Consider the following 25457-nt stretch of genomic DNA (forward strand, 5'->3'; position numbering starts at 1 on the left):
GACATAATACCCCACTGAGACTCAGTTCCATCTCTTACACCCATAGTGACCCATCTCCTGATAAACTCCCTTAAACACCCAACATAGAGTATTTTACTTACTCAGTAATAGTAGTTATTTACTGTATTAGTTTTCCAAGGCTGCCATAACAAAATACTATGAACTGGGTGGCTTAAACAACAGAAACTTATTTCTCAATGGTGGAACCTGTAAGTCCAAGATCAGAGAGTCTGCAGAGTTGGTTTCCTCTCGGTTTCTCCTGGGTTTGTGGTTTCTCCTCTTCAGTGGTCATCTGTCTGTGCAAGCTACCCTGGTGTCTCTCTATGTGTCCTAACCTTCCCCTCTTATAAGGTCACCATTCAGATTGGATTAAGGCCACCCTAATGACCTTATTTTAACTCAGTTGCCTCTGTAAAGACCCTATCTTCAAATACAGTCACATTCTGAGGTACTGGGGGTTAGGGCTTCAACGTATGATCTGGGGAGAACACATTTCAGTCCATAACACTTACTATTACTTAATTACTTACTATGATAATGATAGCTCTTACTGTTGATAATATTATTAAATCATTACCCTGGAAGATTTGTTGTCTGACTAATCAGCTGGATGTTTTAAAAATAGAAGTGGATTAGTTTTTTTAAGAAGTGGATTTTTCAAAGAAGTGGATTAGTTTTATGAAGAAAGCAGTGATCTTAGTCCACAGATAAGAAGCCAAAGGTGTGTTGTATGATGCCTTTTAATTTGTGTATTTTGTTTATTCACAAATTCGTTATTCACCAAAAACTTAATGAGTGCCTACCAGGTGCCCAGGCAGGGTGCTAGAAGGTAAGCAGTGCCATCGTGAGCAAGACACGTGCCTGCCATTGGCCAGTTCACAATCTAGTATATACTTAAAATATCCGTGCCTCTGGAATATAAGGAGAAATAGTCCCCCAGAGTATTAGGTCTTAGAAAGTGTTGGTGTTTGGGGCACCTGGGTGGCTCAGTCCGTAAAGCGTCTGCCTTCGGCTCAGGTCATGACCCCAGAGTCCTGGGATCGAACCCCGGGTCAGGCTCCCTGCTCAGCAGAGGACACTCTGTGTCAAATAAATAAATAAAATCTTTAAAAAATAGAAAGTGTTGGTATTAGACCTGAGCGCTGACTTTGTATTTTAAAAGTCAATTAATTAATTTTAAAAGCATTAAAATCCTTATTTGAACCACTACCTCGGACTATGATCATGAGCAAATTATTTAATCCCCTCAAACCACTATTTCCTCATTTATAAAATAGAAGTAATATAAATATTTCATAGGGTAATTCATGACTAAGTGAGATAATGCATGTCATATGCTTAGCACCATAGTTGGCACTTATGAAGAATTTAATAAAATGGTTGCTGCTGTTTTTTATGTTTTGTTTTATTTCGTTTTATTTTGTTTTGAGTATAGGAGCTAAACCTCATCTTGGAGGTGAAATTGAGGAGATACTAAGAATAGCTTTATTTGTAGGTTTCTAATAATTGGAGAGAACTTTTGCCAGAGCTTTGGAGTTTGTTGTAATTTCTACCCTGCCAGTTTCCAGAAAGTATTTGAAATAGTGCCTGAGAAGTGTGTTCCAATCATGAGGTAATGGAGAAAACACTGACCCAGAACTAAGATGAACTTAGCACCAGGTTTAGCTCTGGAGCCAGCAGGATGATCCTGGGTAATCCCGAAGTCTAGACTTTCCCTATCAGATTCTTTGCCTTGTTTATTAATTAGGAAATGGTCAATCTTAGATACTGGCCTTTAGGTTTCTGAGGCTTTGTGTATAATTTCTAAAGTCTCATAAATTTGAAATTATATTCTAAAAGCAGAAATATATAACTTGAATTTAATCTTCCTCCTGAATAATTTTCACTTTCCAGAGAATAATCATTAATATAAATAACTTAATAGATAGTCCATTCATAGTCTTTCCTTGGCTGAATTCATTTCAGAGTCCCTAATATATTGTTACCATTGCATTTATATTAATTCCTGTTTTGGTAGCAGTGTTCTTATAAAAGGTACTGAAGTCAAAAGTTCTAAGACCTTGACTTTCTCACATGGCTGTCATATATTTGGAAAACATTTGGAAGGCACTATGTAAGTCAGTTTTAACTGATAAATACATAATATCAGGCTTCATGAGAAATTTTTTCTTGTTACTGTTACTGCTGTTATTCCTTTTTTTTTTTTTTTTTGGCTTGGCAGAGTAGGGATATTTTTTAACTGATGGATTATTAGGACCACTTTGGTTAATAAATGAGGATAAAATAAGGAGATAAAAGATTTTAAATAGAAGATTGTCCTTCTGGGAAATGAGAAAGGTTAAACCCGTAAAAATGTTTTCTACTTAGATGCCTCTGTCTGTATAAGTTCTTAATTATTTTATTAAAAGTCTACAAAATTTTAATCAACTGTATAATTTAAATACCTGAAAAAAATAGATACTATATCTCACAGAATTGCAGATCTTAATTCTTATCTGCTATTTGATATTGACAAGTGATGTATTTTCTATTGTTGCAATTAGTTTTTTAAAAGCTATTGAATTGTACACTTAAAATTGTTAAAAGGGTGATTTTAATGTTGTATATTTTATCACAATAAAAAACTAAAACAAAAGTAAAAACCAACTAAACAATAACAACAAAATAGATTTACTCAGTTATATCTTTCAGTATCTTTTCCCCAGAGTTTTTCCGCATTCATTACTGAAGCACTTATTTGGACACTTTCAGAAATAGTGTGGGTACTTATTAGATTTTTAGGATTGATTACCATTGGTTTTGTATTTCTGTGAATTACAAATGTCTGATTTATTTAACATTGTCATGGCAAAGATTTTTAATTGATCTTCCTTGTTTTGCAGTTACTTCGAGAGCTTAAGCATCCAAATGTCATCTCTCTTCAAAAGGTATTTCTGTCTCATGCTGATAGGAAAGTATGGCTTCTGTTTGACTACGCTGAACATGACCTCTGGGTAAGGTGAATTGCTGTTAGACAAGCCGAGCCATTGGTTTCAGTCAGGGATTAAGAGTGACTAAAAACAATTTTAGTTTATCTTACTATGAGATTTACATTTTTTAAATAAAAGTAACCTCATAGGATGTGGCTGTGAATTACCAAGGCAAGGGTATTTTGCTTTGTATTACTACATTTTGATCTCATCAGTTTGAACTTTGTAACATGCTATAGAAAACAGTAGAATCTGAAGAGTATAAACAGTTATTCACTATTGTTTCCTAGCTGTAGAGTTTTGATAAAATTTTAAAGAGTAACTGTAATAGCTCTTTTGTTATAGAATTTAAAAGCAGCATGTTTCCTTTTACTCTTTAAAGGAATATAAAATGAGAAAGCGGTATCCTTTTGTAGGAAGATAAATATGTTGTATTTGGAAGACTAGAGTGAGATTTAATGGTTCTATCTGTTATTTGTTGTACAACATTAAACAAGTCTCTTAATGGCTCTGAAGTTGTAGTCCCCCCAATCCCATCTGTGAAATATGGTACTTTTCCTGCTTTTTTACAGGATTTTTCTGAAGAACAATTTTGTATTTGAAAAGCTTTATAAACAAAGTGTACTATACAAATGTAGCATACTATTAATCATTTATTGGCTATTATTCATACTCAATACTCCATATCCTAATGTATTTCTTATTTCCATCGCAGAAGTTCAATATTGTACTTACTTAAATTGGGCATGTTCTTGTATAGGAAGAATTCTTTGTGGAAGAGAGCTTCCAATTAAACCCTTGAAGATTCTCAAAGTCAAGTAATTACAGTCTATTAGATTAGTTTTATTAGGTTAGCTAATATAATGACAAAAATGATGTTATATTGATAAAAATTATTATAAACCGAGAATTTAAATTTTTCTTGGCTAAATAGCTGAATTACATATAGCCAACTCAGTATTTTGCATTTACTTGGTAGATTGTTTTTAAAATTGGTATTTACATAAGTTTTGGGTAACTATAAAATTTACTCTTTTATTAAACATAACAGTTCTTTAAAAGTCTAAACTGCCATCTTGGGGCTAAGCGTTTATGATATATATTAAGAAAATTTGACAGGATAGCCCAAATAATTTTGAAATATACTTACAAAACTTATATCCTGATCAGTCTTATGTAAAGAACATGTTAACATAGACTACAGTTTAGAAAATAAAACAAGTAAACAAAAACCCAGTATTACATTGAGTTAATTAAGTAGCAAGTACCTCATTTCTGTGAACTATACTTTTTCTGGTAAATAAGTAATTTAATAAGATCTTTAAGCATTTCATTGTGTTTTGTATACTGTTTTATATTTATATTTATATATTGGTTGTGCATTGAGATAAATAAAAGAGAAAGCATATATACAGATCTTCCTTAACTTACATGGGGTTACATCCTAATAAACCCATCACAAATTGAAAATCTCATTAAGTCAGAAATATATTTAATTCACCTGACCTATCAAACATCACAGCATATCCTAGCCTACCTTAAGTGTGCTGAGAACACTTATATCAACCTCCAGTTGGACAAAGCATCTAACACAAAGCCTATTTTATAATAAAGCATTGAATATCTCATATAAATTATTGAGTACTGTACTGAAAATGAAAAACAGAATGGTTGTAAATGTATTGGTTGTTTGCCCTTGCTGACTGGGTGCAGTAGCTGCCGCTGCCCAGCATCACGAGCGAGTGTTGTACTGCATGTCACCAGCCTGGGAAAATATCAATTTGCAAAATTCAAAGTATGGTTTCTGCTGAATGCTTATCGCTTTTACTCCATCACAAAGTCAAAAAACCATAAGTTGAACCATTGTAAATTGGAACCATTGATACTGCTATGCAAGGGATTATAATCTTCTGGCTCAATTTTAGATGTCTTTAAAATTTACATTTTTCATTCATCTGTAGTTTGTAAATATGAATACAAAATTTTAAAATAAAACTAGTACAAATTCCAGTAAAATTGCTCAAAAGTGAGTTCACCTTCTAAAAATAGTAAAATAGTTCTAAATTCTTTTACTAATTTCCAGAACTAGCTTCATTTACATAATTTTAACTTCAGATTTTAGAAATTGAAACTTATATGGGTTTCATATACTTTCAGATTTATAAGAAATATTTTTGCTCTGTAGATTCCTGTTTTTCATGAATAAATGCAGTTTAATTCAAATTGTTTTTGTAAGTTATCCAGAAAGAATTGTTTTTGACCTGGAAGTAGACATCAGATTTCTGTTTTATGAAACTACCGCCCAAGGTCAATGCTGGCTGTAAATATTTTTGTTGTTGTTGTATCTTCTGTTCTTTTAAAATAAATCTAATCAAATCAAATTGGGATTCTTTTAATAAAAATTTGTTAAATTAGTATGGCCAGTATTGAATTGAACACTCATATTCAAGCCTAACATGAAATCAAATTATATGACCCAAATTTATGAGAAATTTTCTAGGCTGGTTTATAAGCATGATTTGTAATAGTTGAACATAGGAGATAATATTGTATTCAGTATAATTTCTAGCAGGCTAGTATGTGATATTTAATTTTACATGTAGGTATAGTAATTACACTTTTACAAATTATGCTACATGCACTGTTGCCAGATGTGTGTAGTCATCATTTATTGTCATCTTAATTAATATTCATTTAAGTCTAGTAAGTACTTTTAATGTTCATTTTAATAAAAATCAATTCACTTTACTAAAACCTACTTTATCCATTTTATTTTCTTGTTTTAATTGGAATATTGAAACAAATTAGCTGGGGTAGGGCAGCAGACGGTAACAGAAACAGTCCCAGTAAAAAGAGTCATTTAAAAAAATCACTCAGGTGTTGGTGAAATTTCATAATAAGCACACCACATATGTGTTATATAGTCCTGGAATTAAAATGAAGGTAAGAGATTTCCCAGTGTAGTTTTTTGTAGTTACAAAATATTGGTTAAAAAAAAAGTATTTTGTTAAACTCTAATGAAAGTGTTAACTGAAGAAATGCATGTGGCCTCATTTATTGTACCTCCTCTACATATTCTTCTCTTCTTACTCTAGCAGATTTTAATTTTTAAAAATGATGTATTTTAATCTATTTTTTATTAAGCCCTCTAGAACTACTGAACATTCTAGATTATTGAGTTGTAGCTCTATTTTGTTTGACTGTTTTTAAATACTTCGGAAAAATAATTGAGAAAAAAATTAAAATAGTGTAATGCTGCTAATAAAGTGTAGATTAATCATACTACGTGCATGCTCAGTATATAGTTTACCTTACCACTAGATAGTCTTTGCTATATATTTTTTCTTTGGAAAGTAAAACTTCACTCATTAATTACTAGTTATTCCTTATCCATGTTCTACTTTCTATATCATAAGAAAATAGGAAGTGAAAATGTTGACCTCTAATATAAAATATGTCACTCTTAATTATGTTTATTAATTTCAAGAATATGCTTAATATTCACTCAGAAATACTGCTCAAGAGTCTGTTAGTGTTCACATGAGGTGCAAGGCATATACCTATGTGTTACACACAGCAGAGTTGACTTCAGCTGACTTGTAGGTGTTCTTACAGTTTAAAAGTGCTTTAATTAAAATGAAGAAACCTGTCAGGAGAGTTTGAAACATTGGATCTTATTTCTGTTGAGGTACATTTATTTATAAAGTGATTTTTCTGTTTATAAAGTGGTACTGTGAGAAAGCTTTTAATGGATAATACAAGGCTGTTTTTTCCTCATCTGAATCTTTCATGTTTCTAAATATTTTCAGTGTGAACTGGTCATTTACATGTTGTTTCTTCATGCTTCTCTGTATTTTATTGAAATAATTTCCCTATTTCCTTTGTTTATAACCCAATGTATTATAAATAGGTATCACATCCATGCTGTGTCAGCCAACCCAGAAGTATCTCTTGAAATTTGTTTTTTTTTTCTTTTCATTTAATCACTGCAGAGAAAAAAGATTCTGTTCTTGAAAATTTCCACCAGGTAAACATGGATCAAGTATACTCGAAAGTAATTTTTAATTATATTTTCAAAATAAAATCACATTTTTCTCTGCTTCTCTGTTGAAATTATTTATTTTCTGAGACACGATCATATGCTTAGCAAATGAAACTTTAGCTCCAGTTATTAGGAAATTTTAAATTTATGTTATCCAGCAGAATGTAAGGTTATATTTTCAATATCTTTGGGAATCCCTGAGTGTTTCTTTTTCTGGCAGGAAAATATTATACATTATATTATCTTTCCCTCTTTTCTCTTTTAAGCTTCTGGTGATATTTTTCTTTCTTTCAGCATATAATCAAGTTTCACAGAGCTTCTAAAGCAAACAAGAAGCCAGTTCAGTTACCTCGGGGAATGGTGAAGTCACTATTATATCAGATCCTAGATGGGATTCACTACCTGCATGCTAACTGGGTGTTGCACAGGGATTTGGTAAGTTGATACGTAGTTAGGTCTAAGCTAGAAAGATGCCTTTGTAGTTGGATGATTTTCTAGTTGTCTCCAGACATTAGTGCTGCATAGACCTGTAAACCTTATATAGGGAGTGAGAATGCTATAGTCTCACAACATAGTCTCATAAACAGCCTTGTGCCGTTTATGTGATGCATCCTACTTCTTGGAAGAAGTGAAAGAGGGCGCATGTATTTTTCTAAGCTTTTGTTTACTTTTAAGTCTGTAAATGAAGTATTGACTTGCTTGTTTATTAGCTGCTAGGCAAACTCTAAAAATTGATATATTTATGAATAACCTGGAAATGAAACTTTTGGATCCTACTGCATACTAAGTTACATATTAGAAGAGGAGATGTCAATTTAATCTGCTTATTTTTTAAGCCTCACTATATTAGTAGCATGTTTATTAATCATAATTGAGTACCTTATTCAGAAGCCTTGCCATGTTAAGGTACATTGAATTTTTAAGAATTTACAAATTTCAGAAATTGGCTTTCTTATTTTTATTTTACGTGGCAGAATAATTTATGCCTTTTTAAAACCCATCTAGCATTAAGTTGTTCATTAAATTGTGCATTATTCATTAATCTTCATGGATATAAATTTAAATCTCAGATTCCCCTTATTGCATAATTACATTGTGCTTTTGTTCTTTTCTTTGTAAAGGTTGTAACTATAATAAAGTTTGTAACAATACCTTCATTCCAAACAATTGTAAACACAATGCTGGAACTGATGATTTGGTTTCTAATCACTTGTGTTACATTGGAAAAAACCCTGTAGACTTTGAGGCAGAACTGATCTGCCCCTTGCACATATTCTTTCCAAGCTGCTGTGTATTTAATACCTTCAGATCAGATGTTTTCAGATCAGATGTTCCAGTGTCATAGTTTCTAGTTCTTCTATCTTCAATAAATCTCCTTTCAGTGTGTTTAATGGTATTTATTTTATCTCTAGTCTCATATCTAGAAAGCATTTAGACTGGGGCCAATAACATCAGAAATTTGGTTGAAAGAACTTTTTTCCTTATGTAAACTCTATTTTTAATATTATTGAAATATTTATAGTGGATTTATAGAACAGAAGTAGGACAAATCCATTGGCTCTTTATGAAGCTGAAAATAAATTTCAGCCTTTAGGGGTGGAGTCAACTTAGGGAAAAACTATTACTACTTTTCAGCTACTGACCTTTTTATGATCTCTAAAAGAATAAAATCTGGCAAAATGGCATTTTCCCCCAATTATGTTGAGATGACACTACATTTTCTTTTTATAGTAAATTATTTTTCATCATTAAAATATGTATGTTTATTAGATGAATACAAATAATACAAACCAGTATTTGAATTGTTAATGTATAATATACTTAAACCACTTACAGTAATACTAACTACAGTAGTGAAAATAATTCTAAAGTTTAATTTTTTTTTAATTTCTTTTTTGGGAAAGCTCTTTCTATTGGTGCAGCCTAAACAAGTTCTTTTTGACCTAGGGGTAGTTAGGACATGTCATTTCAAAGGTCTCTGTCTGTTAGTGATGTGCCAGGAGGTAGAGGCCAGTGGGAGCAGTGCACTCTAGATGCCTGTATGAGAGCGATACACTCTCTGGAGATGATTTAAAAATAATAATGAAACAGATGAAAAGTAGTTATTTTCTATACTCACCATATACTGGCAATAGTGATGACGTCAGTGATAAAATATTTCTATTCACAGAGCAAACCATTCCCACTCTTCTACCCTCTTTATATGCCACTGCTATCTGTTAGTAGTCACTTCATCCAGAATATTTTCCAAGGTGTAGTATATTATTTGTGTACTGCTACCTTCTTTGATTTCCCCATTTGGAATGAGAGATCTTGTATTGTCTGTGTGTGACTCCTTACACCTAACTCTTTTGTGTGTCGCAGGCACACAGGGGCGCACTGAACCATTGTATCATTAAAGTGGTAACCTCTGCCCCCCAGTCTGGATCTTACTGAGTCAGGTGCTTGCTTCTTGAATTCAATATTTTAAAGAAAGATTCATTATCACAGTTGTTTTTGTTTTTGCTTTTTTTAAAAATGTGTTCACCTTCCTGCTAACTGAAGAATGGATTTTGGAGTTTTGAGGTTATGTGATGTTCAACTATAGTTACATTAGAAATTCGCATATGAATTTCTAATGTAGAAAAGTATTTAAAGGATGTTCTTCAGAAGCTATATAACATGATTTTTTAAACTCTTTCTCAATATTTGTTATTATTTGCAGATGAAATATTTACCCTATAAGAATAAATATAATTAATAGTTAATTTCATTCCTTGCTTCTTTTCAGTCAGGTTTAGATGAAATGTGACAATATTGATCTTAACAGACCTATATAGATTTCTAATGTTATAAATTGAACCAATTGGTTGAGTTGCTGACTTGCCAGGAGGAACATCATACTAAGATGGATAGTTGGCACAGACTCCCTAAAAACATCATTTTAATAATGCCCCAGAATGTTATTAAAGCTTTTGCTTAATAAAATTGTCTTCATTATTAATAGACATACTGGTTTGAGATGATAGAGTTACGAAGTTCTCAGTTTGATACGTGCAGTTGAACTTTAACAATTAATAATCCTGTTTAATAAATAAAGATTAATTTTGTCACTATTAATCATCACATAGTAGCAGATCAGTAACTGGGGTCTGTCATCCTTGGAAATAGAGATTTAATAATTCTTGAACTCTGGTTGGACTGAAGTTGGTAATAAATGCACGTGTGTGTGGATGTTTTAAGAAGAATGGGCCTGAAAGGAAACACATGCAATATTTATTTTTGTGAGATAATTTATGATTTAAGCCAAAGTTTTTTAGTTTTAGGACATTAAAATATGTATGTATAAGTTGGTTTGCTTTTACACTTAATCTTTTGTTGTAAGTAGAGATAAATAAAAACAAAGGTGTATGTTTTGTTCTTCCCTTCGATTACGCTCTTTTCCTTTCTTCCTTTGTTCTGTCTTTGGGAAATGAATATAGTCTGACCAATAGGCTGTAGTCCTGGTTCTGGAATTACCATATGTATTAGGATTCTCCAGAGAAACAGTGTGTGTGTGTGTGTGTGTGTGTGTGTGTGTGTGTGTGTGTGTGTATACACACACACATATATAGAAAGAGAGAGATTTATTTTAAGGAGTTCCCTCAGGCAAATTGTGGAGGCTTGGTAAGTCTAAAATCTGCAGGATGGGCCAGAAGGCTGGGGACTAAAGGGAAGAGTTGCAGTCAAGTCCAAAGGCAGTATGCTGGCAGAATTCTCTCTTGCTCAGGGGAGATCAGTCTCTGTTCTATTAAGGTCTTCAACTGATTGAATAAGGCCCACCGGTGTTATGGAGGGTGAGCTGCTTTTCTAAAAGTCTACCGATTTAAATGTTAAGCTCATCAAAAAACGCCTTCACAGAAACATTCAGAAAAATGTTTGACCAAATATGTGAGCATCATGGCCCAGCCAAGCTGGCACACAAAATAGCCATCCTATACAAATGAGTAAACAGAGGCACAAAGTTGAAACCATATGGGACTAGTTAATTCCATTTTAATCCCCCAGTTATCTGTTTATATAAAATAAGAGTGTTGGGTTAAGGAATATTAAGATTTTTTACTTGCTCCTATAAAGAGGAACTGTGTGAAATCTTAATGAAAACTTCAAATAAAGATACTATTTAAGTAACTCACAGTAAGAAAAGGTTTGAAGTCTATTAGCCTGATTGGGTTGAGTTTAGTGGTTTTTCTGAGCACAGATAAAAATACGGTAAGCACCAAAATCATATTTGATACTTTTTGTATGAAGCCAAAGTTTGATTTGGCAATGGTGTCTGAAGTTTTTCCTCTGAACAGAATGGTGTCTGAAGTCTTTCCTCTGAAATGGTAGTCCCCTTTGATTGAGTTGAAGCACATTGGCAAGGCCATGAGAGGTTGTCACTACTAATACCCCTACTGTGACCATTTTAGGACACCCAGCCACCGGCCAGTTCACTCTCTTGTCTGTCTGACCTCTTTTAGTAGAAATGATTATTTTTTGTAAACTTACTAACTTTTGGATTGGTTTTCTTGTGCAGCTGTGAAATAAATTTCAAAGTCAGGTCTTTTTTTTTTTTAACAAAGAAAATTTCTGTTATTAGATTAAAATTTGAAAATCTCTGCGTGCCAGTATTTGTGAATTGAAGTGAAAGCTGGTGTTAATCTTTTTTCTTCTTCTTCTCACTCCATATACCTATTTCCAGCTAACTCAGAAGTTGCCCTGCCTACTTGAATCCTTTCTTCCCTTCATCTCTAGTGTTTAAAATTCTATTCATCCTTTAAAGCTCTGCTCCTGCTACCTCAGCAATAAAGTCCCCTCCTAATCACCCTAGCTGGAAGTGAGAATGTGTACATCTCAAGTCCTATAGCAGCTACTTTGAACTCCTGAAGGGCACTTAAATTAGTTTTGGTAATAAGTTCTCTATTTGATTATAAGTTCCTGAGGGCAAAGACTGGCTTAATACGTATTTGTATCCCTCCCAGTGCCTAGCAAAATACACAGTCAGTGTATGCAATACTGCTTCTATTTGTTAAATGAATAAACTAGCTCTTTGTAACAGAAACAAAGAGGCTTCCAAGGTGGTTCTCCATAGGTTATTTCTGCTACCTGATGTTTCTCCGCATCTAGAGACACTGCATACTCTGTTGCATTTCTTCTTTTTACCACCTACCCTCTTAGCCCTGCTATGGTTTACTGCAGTGGAGCAGTGCAAAAAAATATTCTTTTCGTACTATATTTTTAGTTCTTTTCAGCAGCCTCTCTCTTTCTACCTCAGCTTTTATCAGTCTGTCCAAAGACCATTCAGCTAATGATATTGATCTGTTGATTTCTTTTATCACACTCTTCCTCTACCCAATATTTTTGTTCCACCCAGTGAAACCTGATTTACCTATTTGTTCATGTTCTTCTGATGTCATTTATTTTTCCAGTGTTTTCCTTAATCTTAACATTCAAACATCTCCATCATAGGTCCCTTACTTTTTTCAGACACATCTTAAAAGTCCCTTCTGTGTGAATTATACTTTAATTGTAGATAAGGCAGCAGTACCCACCTTCTGAACATACCAGCTGTTCTGAACTTGCAACTCTCATATTTCACTTTTATACATATTTAACTGACCAGTTCGTTATCAGTCACAATGTAAATACTTTGATTTCTAGCTAATATTTATTTATTCACTTTTAATTTTCTAGTGCATTCAGTGTTGGCTAAATTTTATGCTTTTCTTTGAAAATAATCGTCCAACCATATCAGATAGACCATAGAAATGGCTTACACTTAAATAAGACTCTAAATATTAAAGACTTGGGCTTTCAACACATTTGCTAAGGAATGTAGGAAAGTAGAGTAGTAGTTATTAAGACCGGCCAGTTGACCACTAATTTTTGTTAAGTCTATATATATCAAGTTCTCATATGGTCATTAATGTGTCCCACATTTCTTTAAAAAACTGATATTCAAAATTTCATTTTAATTATTACCTTAATGGTTTTATCATAGTGGTGATTAATTTGGAACTACCAGGCACATAAGGTTGTATTTTCATCCTGTTGTACTGAGTGTAATACTAAGTGAGAGATACTGTAACTTTTCATCAAAGGTGTTTTTTTTTTTTTAATTCAAGCTGAATTACAAGGCTGTATATGAAATTTGCTTTGTTGGAGTATTGCAACTATCAGCTGTAATCACTCTTGCCCTAAACTAATAAAAAATAGTGTTTTTTGCTGCGGTAAAGTTTCTTAGAAAATAAATCTTTACAGAGATTTCCTTTAGGACTATGGCAGTGGAGATATGCTACTGTGAGAAGTACATCATGTGAAATAGCCCAGTGGGCCACTGTATATACATATTTAAAAGAGGCTTAAGCCATTTCAAAACTTTAATCTGACTTAAAAAAAAAAATCTGATAGTGCTGTTGCCCTGCAGTTAATTTTAATTATCCCGAGTAACTTAGAATCACTTGGGGCTTCAGCTGTCGTTAGTGAAGGATGGGTTCGTTTCCTAGCAACCATCAAATAAGATCAAAATCTTTGAGTGAGCCATGCACTGAAACTCAATTTCAGAGGGCCTTCTTTATCAAGGCGCTTATCATGTATTGATGGTAGCATGATGAATTACGGGGGCATTCTTGGTCTGATTCTCTTTATTTGAGTGAAAGTTTCCCTGGTTTATCAGTTTTGCTTACCAATACTAATATTTGCTCACGGCGATATGGTTTGTGTTTGAGGTGCATGTTTTATTGTCTGAATTCTATCACTAATAAGTGGAAAAACTGAGAGGCAAAGTGGTTAAATGACTTGATTCTGGTTACTTGGAGAACTGTAACACAGCTGGATCACTAAATGTAGGGATTTTTCTTCTAGGTCAGTGATTTTTAAATTGCAGGTTGTAAGCCATGAGTGAGTCAGGAAAGCACACAACACAACAGCCTTTTTATTTCTTTAATGAAATAGCCTAAAAAAAAAAATGAGAATACATCATATGTATTAAGGGCAGTTATTGTTTCATGAAACTTTTTTTCGCTTATATATGTTTATATGTGAATATTGTCATTTGATAGTAAATGATTTTCTTCCTGTGGGTTGCCTTCAGAAAGGTTTGAAAGCCACTGCACTATACTATTTCCCAAAAGATATTGGATATGGTTAGGAAAAGAAGAAAAAACTTATTCAAATCTTTAGAAAATACTTAGTCCCAAATTATAAGTACTTTAATGTTTTACATAAACTCCTTGACAGTGATGATTATTTTGAATAGCAGCCACCTTTCGGGAATAAATTTTTCTAAGTAGGGTTTATTTGTGGGTGGGAGGATTTCAGGCAATTTTCACTTTCTTCCTTTAATAACTTTTAAATTGTCTAAGTAGTTTGCTGTTAACATGTATTATTGTTATAATCAGAAAAAAGTGTTTCATCTGGACTAGAAACTGAGGCAAATGTCTAGTTAGCCTGTTATTAAAGTTTGCACATAGTATTCAATGTGGCTTAGAGTTTTTTTATGTTGTTAAATGATGATGCTATTTAAAAAAAAGAAAAAAATGTGCCTACATTTTCTTTCTGCCTAAAAAGAAGGGCTAGTAATTTTTTAAAAGATTTTATTTATTTATTTGAGAGAAAGAGAGCCTTAGAGAGCAGGACCCAGAGATCATGACCCCCTGAAGGTAGACGCTTAACTGACTGAGCCAACTGGACACCCCAGGGCCAATAAATTCTTTAGGGGGAAGAAAACAAGCAGAAAGGACCCTGATGAGATTACTCATATTGTTGGAACAGGCAAAGCAACAAAATATTTGAACAGTTGGGAAGAAAGGAGCCTGCATTCGCAGCCTCTTTTCTGTTTTTTGCCCCTTCTCTGTGCGTTAGCTTCCATGAGTGTGGGGAACGTGCTAAGCATGTTTCTTTAAAACAGAACTTTTGGGGTGGGAGGTGTGCATGGGTGGCTCAGTCGGTTAAGGGTCTGACTCTTGATTTTTTTTTTTTTTTTAAGATTTTATTTATTTATTTGACAGAGAGACAGCCAGTGAGAGGGAACACAGGCAGGGGGGTTGGGAGAGGAAGAAACAAACTCCCAGTGGAGGAGCCTGATGTGGGGCTTGATCCTAGGACTCCGGGTTCACGCCTGAGCCAAAGGCAGATGCTTAACGCCTGAGCCACCCAGGCACCCCCAACTCTTGATTTCTGCTCAGATCATGATCTCAGGGTCGTTAGATGGAGCCCTGCCTGGAGCCCGCTTGGGATTCTCCCCCTCCCTCCGCCCACTTTGTCCATCCCCATATCCCCCACTCAACCCAAACCCCGCTCCCCCTGCCGCTGTGCACTGTCTCTGAAAAACAAAACAAAAACAAAAACCCCAGAGCTTTTGAGAAGAAAAATGCTTTGGGAAATGTCAGGTTTAATCATGCTTATTGCTTGAGATTTGCTTCATTTATTGGGAACTCCAAGGATTTACTCTAATTTTCTTGTTTAATTGTGTAGCATTAAGATTGCATCCATGAAATTTAGGCTTGAGGATAAAACATGGGTTTTACTGATGATAACTAATTAAGGCAAACTTAAATGAGGTTTGCATTCATTATAATTAATATTATGAATATTGTGCTTATTCTAAAGTGTACTTACTTAAATGACCAATTGGGCAATTTTCCTTGAAAATTTTGATTGTTCGTAAACAGTCTGTTTGGTTTATTGACAAATGCTACATTTGCCTAATTTTGATATTAATATTGAGCATACACAATGGACTGTGTTCTATTCGTAAATAATGAAAAAGTAGCCCATTTAATTTTACTAAATGGCACAATTGCAAATATACATGTTTATATGAGCAGGTTACAAGTTGGTAATAAAAATATTGTTATTTGGTTTGCATATTGCTTCTAGGCTACTTTTTCTTAGATTCTGAGTGAGTCTTTTCAGGCACTTATCAACACACTACTAGAATATTTTTAGTCAAATTTCTCACCCATCAAGAATGGTTATTCTAAATAATCTCATCAAGGTTGTTGTGGGGTTTTTTTATTAAAGAGTATAAGACAATATTTTTGAGTGATCCTGAAAATTTAGTAGAAGTAGAGAACTATCAGAGTTTTAAGTCAAATGTATCTTTTCTCTACTTTTGACATAATTGATGTGGTACATCATTATATCATTTATATAACTGCTTCCATTTTTATAAACAGAATTTACTATCATCTAGAACAGTGTGTTTCTGAAAACAGGACAGATTTGGGAAGGTTTTGTTTAAAGGACTTTTGAATCTTAGTAAAGACAAGAATTTACCAGGTCTCTGCCTGCATCTGATATAAGTTATTACTACTGGATATAGTGTTAGTGGTGAATCCCCACTTTTTCTCTTTTGGCCTTTAGATTTCTACATTAGGAAAAGTGAAATACACTGTCTATAGTCAAAATACAAGGAAATGGTTTTTCGAAAAAAAAGTTTCAGAATTTTCTGAATTATACTCTGAAAGAACATATAAAAATTAATATTCCGGTCTAACTTTCTAATAGTAGAGTCAGGCCTTAGAGTATTAGAGTATTATGTTGTTTTCCAGACTTCTGAAGATTTGCCAAAGTAATTTAATCTTTAAAGATAGAATATATTAGATAAGATATTGACTTAGCTAAAATTGTTATCTAAACCTGTTTAAGTCACAGGCTTCCATGACCACATATATCTTTCAGTAAGTCTTTTTCAGTTTGACAACTATATGTCTTTACCAGATATGAGCAAATGAGAAGTGGGCATATAGGAGGGGAAAAGTCAGTTTTCCTAAAGAAATAAACATGTGCAGTTAGCCATATTTCAAAGTCAGTTCAACATAAAAGTTCAAGATTTTGTGTAAATGCTTGTAAATGCTGTTCTAATCAACACATAGGAACTTTTTTTTTAGATTTAGTAAAAATGAAAGTTTCCCTCATGTATAATTAGATATTAAGTTAGCAATAGTTATTGAATTAACTATTGAAAAATATTTCTTTATTAAAGTTTCCTGCCCTCGGTATAGCTGGGATTTTACTTTTTCTTCAGAGTATTACTTTGTTGTAATTACCAATGTTTGTTTTTATTATTTAATTTATGTATAATTTGCCTTCAGATATATATCATGCCATAGATACAATACGCTTAAGTAGGTATATAATGTGAGGATTTCTAACTCTGTGCTAAAATAGATATCTGAGGGACGCCTGGGTGGTTGTCAGTTAAGCATCCAGACTCCTGTTTTCAGGCTCAAGTCTTGATCTCATGGGCCCTGAGATTGAGCCCCATGGCAGGCTCTGGGCTTAGCAGGGAGTCTGCTTGAAGATTCTCTCCCTCTGCCCCCTCCCCCAAATCGCACGGGTGCACTCTCTCTCTCTAGAATAAATAAATCTTTCTAAAAAATAAAATAGATGTCTAAATTACCAAAATTAGTTTCAATTCTCTAGAATTTATGGTCTTTTCCAATTACAGATGGACTTGTAATTTAGGTCATTGCCGTTTAAGATGCCTGTTTAGTAAAACTGTAAATGATGGGGAGGTAGACTGCTAATTTTTTTTAATCATTAGCTTAAAAATTTGTTTACGTAAACACCATGTACCATTTGAAATGAAGACCATTTTTTTGTTTTCCCTAATTTTGTAGACTAATAGACCATAAAGTCGGAAGGCATCTTGGAAGTAACCATTCCCATCCCTTACACAGTGTGGTAATTCTTGGTAATATGAGCAGCAGATTAACCATCCTGTCACCATTCAACATTTCCAGCAGTGACTAGTGTTCTGTCTTACTTTGCTAGGCTTGTTATTACACAGGTGTATTCCTTGGAAGGTTAAATCAAAAATTCAGAATGTATAACACTCATTCTTTGGCCTCTCTCTTCTTTTGATTGATCTTCTTATTTATTTATTTATTTATTTATTTATTTAATTTATTTTTTCTGTCTGATTAACACCAGCTGGTAAAATCAAATGTTTTCTGGGCCTTCATAGTAAGGAGGAAGAGGGGAATCTAAAAATAAAAAAATAAATAGGTGAAAGGTAGGAAGAAGTGAAGAATAACAACAGGAAAAGTTAAGAAGAAAAATAAGAAATTGTTGCATGTGGTAAGGACCAATAAGGGATCTTAGGTTATGCATCCTGAAAAATTAAGCGCCTATTATAGTGGGCCTAAGATTTGTTTGAATCTTGGTCTGCCACTTAATTATATAACTTTTGGTAGGATTAACCTCTCTAAGTGTTACTTTCCTCATTTATAAATGGAGCCAAACCTATATTTTTATCTTTTTGATTGAGATTAATTTAGAGTATTAGTACTGTGTACCAGTTTTACTTCCAATTCATCATCAGGTTGCGCTAGGAATACAAGTATACCTTAAGGGCAGGAACTTTATCCATTTCTTTTACTGCTATATCATTAGTACCCAGAATAACACATATTGGATGCACAATAAATATTTATTGAATGAATAAATGGATTCTTATCAACTCTACCTTCAAAACATATCTCAGTTCAAACTACAGTAAGACCATCCAGTAACTCAGATTTAAATATAGCACATTGGTCATTGGTCCTACTCATCTGACTAGTGTCATTTCCCAAAGAAGAGTACACTGTGGTGCTTATTGTCAGGGAGAAGAAGCTGTAGGGAGAGTGAACCATGAAGGAAAGGGCAAATTTGGCAGAGATTCTGCATATTGTAGTTCAGTGTCTCTAGATCAGTTCGGTAAATCAGGAGCCACAAATAGGGAGATTCTAAAATTCTTTGCTGGCAGGACATGGATTTGGATTTTTTGGGTGGACTTGCTAGTTGTATAGGCTCACTTTATTTGTCTCATTAATTTCTGTTCATTTACCCCAGAATAACCTGACCTTCCAGTTTGCACAGTTGAATTTTTTGGACTCTACTTATTACCTTGTGGCTTTAGTTCTTATCATTTCTATTACTGCTATTCTAATCCAGGGCACCTGGATTACTGCAGAAACTCCCAAGCGATTTAACACTGTAGCTTTGTGGTTTACATGGTCTAATATCAACATAACCTTCAGAATGATCCCTCTAAAAAGTAAATCACATCATATTCCACTACCTAAAATGCCTCCGTGGCTTCCCACCTGTGAGACTGGTACACAGAATCTATCCCAAACATACCATATTACATATTTTACCACAGACCGGGAAGCAGAAAGCCTGCAGCATTGTTTTATATATCACTAAGAAAGAAAACATTTTGCCAATTTGTCACACAGAAGGTATAAGATAAAACCCAGTTACAGAAATACTAAAATTTTAAAGGAAAATAAAAACCGGAATGTATGAAATGCATTTTTTTCCCTTGTTATTTGGTAATGGTAAATGTCTAGGACCTACTTACTAGTGCAGTGGCAAGTAATTGAGGTGGCTATTTTTTCTTTAATGAAAATTCTTAAGTTTCACCATTATATATGATTTTTGTTCTGGGGTTTTGGTGAATACCTTTTATCAGGTTATCTAATTAAGTTGTTTGTTCCTAAATCAAAAATGGATTTTATTTAGTGCTTTTCTGAATCTTTTGAGATGGTGATATAGCTATTTCCTTAAATCTCTTAATGTGGAAACTTAGATTTATAAGGTTTTGTTTTGTTCTTGAAGTTGATCCACCCTTGCATTCATGGGATCAACTGCTTGGTCTTTTTTTTTTTTCAGTCACTATTGGATTCCCTTTGCTAATATTTTATTTCATCTTTATCGACAAGTGAGATTGGTTAGTAATCATCTGTTTGTATACTGTCTTTGTTATGTTTTTTTTCATGATTATCAGCTTCAAAAATAATTTTAGTCTCTGAAATAATGTGTACAATATAGAAATTATTTATTCTTGAAAGGTTGGTAAAAGTCATCTGTGAAATTCCGATTTCTGGTGCACTGAAGTGGTGGTGGATGATTTTTTACTACAATTTAAATTTTTTTAGTGGTTATTGAACTATTCTGGTGTTCTACAAAACCCTAGATTAAATAAGCATTTTAAAATAAATACAAATTACCATACTTGACACTGGAAGTGTTAGAAAAACTAAAGAGACCAGCAACTATGGAAGAGATATAGACATTTGTCGCAGGGGCTACCTCTACAAAATGTAACAATTGCAAATGGTTTCACGGTTGCTTCAGCCCTCAAGCAACAGCTAATCCTACACTGTATAAAGTAGGCTAGAGCAAAAGAAAGTTTCCTTAATAACTTTGCAGGAGAAAGCATAATACTGAGATAGAGCTGGTAAAGATAATGCACATGGCCCTGGACCACTGTCACATATAAATATTTGTGCATATTTCTTAGGTAAAATGTTAGCAAAAAAGATCCAGAGCGACATTGAAAGAATACTATGTCCTAAGTAAATGAAGCTCATTTTAAGAATGCAAGGATGATTTAGTATTTGAAAACCTATTAGCAGGATTCACAATATTACTAGCGCTAAGAGAATAACAAAAACACTATGGTGATCTCAGTAGTTGTAAATGTATAACTTTGGCAGAATTCACTATGCAGTATTATTTGACAAAATTTAATATTCATTTCTGATTGAAATTCTTATTAAAAATAAGAAAAGAAGGAAACTTCCAAGCATGGGAAGTATATATATCAAATCAACAGCCATTAACCTTCTGACCTCTGTCACTACTTATTTAACAATGTTGTGGTACTGAAATAACTTAGATAGCTATGATAGGGGAGGCTCCATAAAAGCAAAAGAGCCTTTATAAGATATTTGTATTAAATATAAATAATACAGATTTAGAGATATCTAGAATTATGTCCATCAAGATGTTTGTAATGGTTTAACTCTGAGGATGAGATTTCAGGTAAATTTCACTTTCTCTCTACTTTCCTATATTTTCCTTTTCTACAAGAATATATATTTTTATTGCTTTTTTAAAAAGCTGATGCTAAGAATAAGCAGGGTTTTTTTTTTTTTTATTCTCTAGAAGGTATAAATGACTAAAAGCTAGAAGATGATCAAAAGCTACTAGGGGTGTCTCATAGGGCAATATAGAAAACTCATCTTGGGGGCACTGTCACTTAAGCATGGGCACTCTATAGCAGTGAATCATTGTTAACAGATTATAGTGCCAGCTGCCATCATAATTATCATTATAATATATTTAGGATCTTATATATCAAGCATCATGCTGTAAGCCTTTTATGAATAAGCATTTGTCACAATATCTGCAGCGACACTTGGTTGTCATTTTTATTTGTATTTTATAAATGATGAAATGGAGGTTAAGGTCACACAACTTAATAACCTGTGGCACCCCTGAGTATTTTCAGTCTTCTTCTTAGCCAGTTCTTCATTTTCTAAATAACTCCATCATATTCCTCAAATGTTTAGGGGAAGAAGAAAGTGGAGAACCATAGGTCTCAAGCCTGTGTCTGTTCAAATAGGGAACAAAATTATAGTATCAGATAAAGTATATTTTATTTCAAAAGATTGAAACACATTTTATAATGACAATGATTAATAAAAATATAACAAAGAATTTTGTTCAATTTGACAATTGTACAAAAAGATATAGAAATATAGAATTGTATACCTTGCCATTTTTCTCTCAGATTATGACAAAATTTTTTAAATAAAGAACAAACAAAAATTGTGGAATAAAGCAATGTGATATAATAGAGTTGCTTGGCGTTTAGACTACTTAAAGAATGTATTTTTTAAATAAACATTCACTCACAAAATTACACTACGAAAGTCCAATGTGTACTAGAGACTAGATTCATGGTAAGAACTCACAAAATCACAAATTCTGCATTTCAGAACACAATAAAATATAGCTAGAAATAAAAGCAGAATTATCTTTTAATTATTAGACATCATCAATTGGAAAATATGCCATTTAAGACAGAGTTTGAAAGTACAAAAGATACTCTTGAGTTAAATGGATGTATCCATTGCAAATTGCAAGACACGTCAGTGTCAAAATTTTTGAAATCATACAAGTAGGCAGAAATATATAGCTTCACATCAATTGTTTGAAAGGCAAATAAAAAATCAGAAAAACTTTTGAAACATGTTAGAAAATGAGTAATAGTAACAGATCATATAAATTAAGAAAAACACCAAGATTAACCAAAAGACCACAAATGCTATAAGCAGTTAGTTCACTCTACATACTTAACACACATACATACACAGTGTGTGTGGAAACATTTCAAAAAGTTTTACTTTTAGTTTCACTGGGAAAGTAATGCAGCAATTCTTAGGAGCCGCCATTTTCTCGTATCAAATGATAGTGCTCAGTTGTGCACTGGCAGTAAATGCCATAGTTTAAGAGGACAGCCTGTGGAACCAAACTGCCTGCATTTCAACTCTAGCTCTACTCCTGACAAGTCAGTGTGAAATGGTTACTATGAACTAAATCAGTTCAGCCGAGGCTTTTCTAGCCTTGATCATCTCACTTATAAATTAGAATAATAATACGTACTGATGTGGAGTAATTGTGAGGAATAAATGAGTTCATCTCTGTAGAGAACCTAGCACATAACTAACATGCATGTTGCTATTGCTAACTGTTGCCTCCCTGCTTAAAACTATTGAATTTTCATTTAGAGATAAAATATTTTATCTGCACATTAGACCCTGTATTAGCTGACCCCCCCGCCTGACTTTATAACTACGTTTCCTACCAGTCTACCCCTGCTTATCATGCTCTGCCCACAAATGCCTTCTTATTTTTCCTTCTGACTACGAAGTTCATGCATAATGTAACACATACATAAATAACCCTTTCTTCTCATCCTTCAAGTCCCAGCTTACATGTCACCTTGAACGGCCTTCCCTCACTGTCCTCTCCAAAGTAGTGCCCCCATTTTTCCTTCCCTCACCACCTTATTCAGAATAGCACCCCCATTCTCTCTAATGGCATTTTTTCTTCTTTTATAGCATTTAGTACATTTGTAATTTTTTACGTATTTGTTTACCTTTATCTAATGCCTGGCTTCCCTATAGACGCGGACCACCAGGCCATGTCTGTTTTCTTATGCACTATCTACCTCATGCCAAGGACAATGCATGATGCATGATGTGTCCTCGGTATGTTAAATGAATGAACACTAACTGCTATGACATGAATTACAACCTAGAATTTATCAAGAACTTTAAAAAATATTCATTTATTTTGATCTAGCAACCCTACTTTTAACAAACTCTTTTAAGGATATATAAAATGGTGAAAAGGCCATCACAGTGTTATTGATAATAAATGACAAATTGAAAAAAAAATTACATGTCTAACAACCAGAAAATAATTGTGCAAATTATGCCATCCAGAAAAGATGAACTATTGTGTTGTCATTTAAAATTATGTTTACATAAGTTTTAAGTAATGTTGTTACAATGTTATGAGAAAAAGCAGACCACAACGTAGTGGCAATAAAATGCTGAATGAAAAATACATCACTAAAAGAAAATATACCAAAATATTGTGGTTAAATCTGGGTAGTAAATTATACTTTCTTAATCATATTTCAAAAAAAAAATAAACTTTTCTCCAAGATCATATATTCTAGAAGGAAAATAATTTTTTTAGTATCAGAAGTATTAACAAAAATTGAATGAATATACTCACATTATTATAAGAACTTATTATGTAATAAACTAGAAGTTATTTACAATAAAAGGCATTACTCTTTAGTATCATGAGGGAGAAGTATTTTCTTGTCTATAATAATTTTTTTGGTTACTTATTTCTTAAAACCACTAAAATCCACATGAATCATAGTAGTAAAATATATATTTAAAAATTGAGATATTTATTCTAGTTTTAGCTGGAGATAAATTCCTAACTAAGCAAATTCCTATTACTAAAGATACAGTAGACATGCTGAAATGTAAAAACACTAGTAAAAATACTCTTAGAGAATATAAAGTGTAAAGTTTTTAGCAAGAGGAAAGTAATACATTAGAAAAATGGCAAAAATAACTGAATATACCTTTATTATCTAGAATATGGAGAATTGTGGTGAATATTTAAGTTTAATAATCTAAGATTCCTCAATAAAACAAATCTACAGAGCAAATAAGAACATGATTATCGGGGCGCCTGGGTGGCGCAGTCGTTAAGCGTCTGCCTTCAGCTCAGGGCGTGATCCCGGCGTTCTGGGATCGAGCCCCACATCAGGCTCCTCCGCTGGGAGCCTGCTTCTTCCTCTCCCACTCCCCCTGCTTGTGTTCCCTCTCTCGCTGGCCGTCTCTCGCTCTGCTAAATAAATAAATTAAATCTTTTTAAAAAAAACAAAACATGATTATCAGTGAAAGATACTCAAAATTTTAAGTTACTATTATATATCACTTAAGTGAATAAAAATTATAAAATCTTACACACATTGCTTTTGGTTTTACAGATTCGTTTTATCATACTTAATAGTATTGTTTTTATAAAAGAATGTTGAATGTATAAAACTGATACCTTGATTGCCTTGAAAGGGCAAAATCTGTTAATGTGTATCAAAAAACCTTAAAAATGTTTATAACCTTTACCCAACGATTTGACTTTCTAGGAATTTTTCATAGGCACATTCAGAAGTGTTTGTTACAGCATCATTTTTCTTTAATTAAGGAACTAGGAACAACCTAAACATTTAATAGGAGGTAATGGATGTAAATTACAATGAATCCACAGGATTCATAAGGATTATATCAGAAAAGTAATTTCCAAATTTTAAAAAAATCTTCATGATATACTAGTGAGGAAAGGGTACAAGCAGTGTATTTAGTATGATGTCATTTTTTAGTTTTACAAAGAGGAAAAAACAAAAGGTAACCTGAAATAGTGGTCATCTATTAGTTTGAGATTGTAGATGCTTTGTTTTCAGTCATCTATTATCAAGCACATTGTACTTTTCTTCATTTCCCAAGTTATGTCCACTGAGCACGTATCCACCTTTGAAACTTAAAAAACAAAACGATCTTCTAGTTTTAGAACAATAAAACTATTGATATTATTTGATCTGATAATTCTACTTTGGAGATTTCATCCCAAGGAAATTACCTGGTGTATGTGTCAGGGTGTTTTGGGGGTGTTGGGGAGGCAAGTATAATTTATACAAACATTGTCAGTGGGGGCATCTTCAGGCTTGGTGCCAGAAGTGGGGGTTTGGGGAAAATACAGCCAGCTGCCTGTCTATTAATGGAGGAATACAATGTAGTTAGTAAAAGTAATGTACAAATATCCAGATTTGTCTAGAAAATAATAACTTGAGAAGACAGAACACAAAACAGTACTACTCACTCATCACTGTTATACTAACAATTATATGAATTAATATTGTTTAGTATTTGGAGTTACTGTGATTTTCAGATTTGAATATAAACTATGTATACTTTCTTTTTTTTGTAAAATTTGGTTAACTTCTTAATGACACTGGAACTGTTTTGAAAACTAAAAGATTTTTGATATATCTCTGCCCCTTAAACCTCTCCCTT

General features: G+C 33.1%; 1 protein-coding gene across 2 annotated transcripts in view; it reads left to right on the top strand.

Moving 5' to 3' along the window:
* CDK8 (cyclin dependent kinase 8) overlaps nucleotides 1-25457 on the top strand; it is a 122369-nt gene that overhangs the window by 70483 nt on the left and 26429 nt on the right. For both annotated transcript variants that reach the window (XM_002924212.4, XM_011231042.3), the window contains exons 3-4: nucleotides 2883-2993; nucleotides 7306-7446. In XM_002924212.4, the coding sequence (XP_002924258.1) occupies nucleotides 2883-2993; nucleotides 7306-7446 (252 nt within the window). The remainder of the gene's footprint in view (nucleotides 1-2882; nucleotides 2994-7305; nucleotides 7447-25457) is intronic.

Source organism: Ailuropoda melanoleuca, chromosome 7 (assembly GCF_002007445.2).
Source record: "Ailuropoda melanoleuca isolate Jingjing chromosome 7, ASM200744v2, whole genome shotgun sequence".
Lineage (NCBI taxonomy): Eukaryota > Metazoa > Chordata > Mammalia > Carnivora > Ursidae > Ailuropoda > Ailuropoda melanoleuca.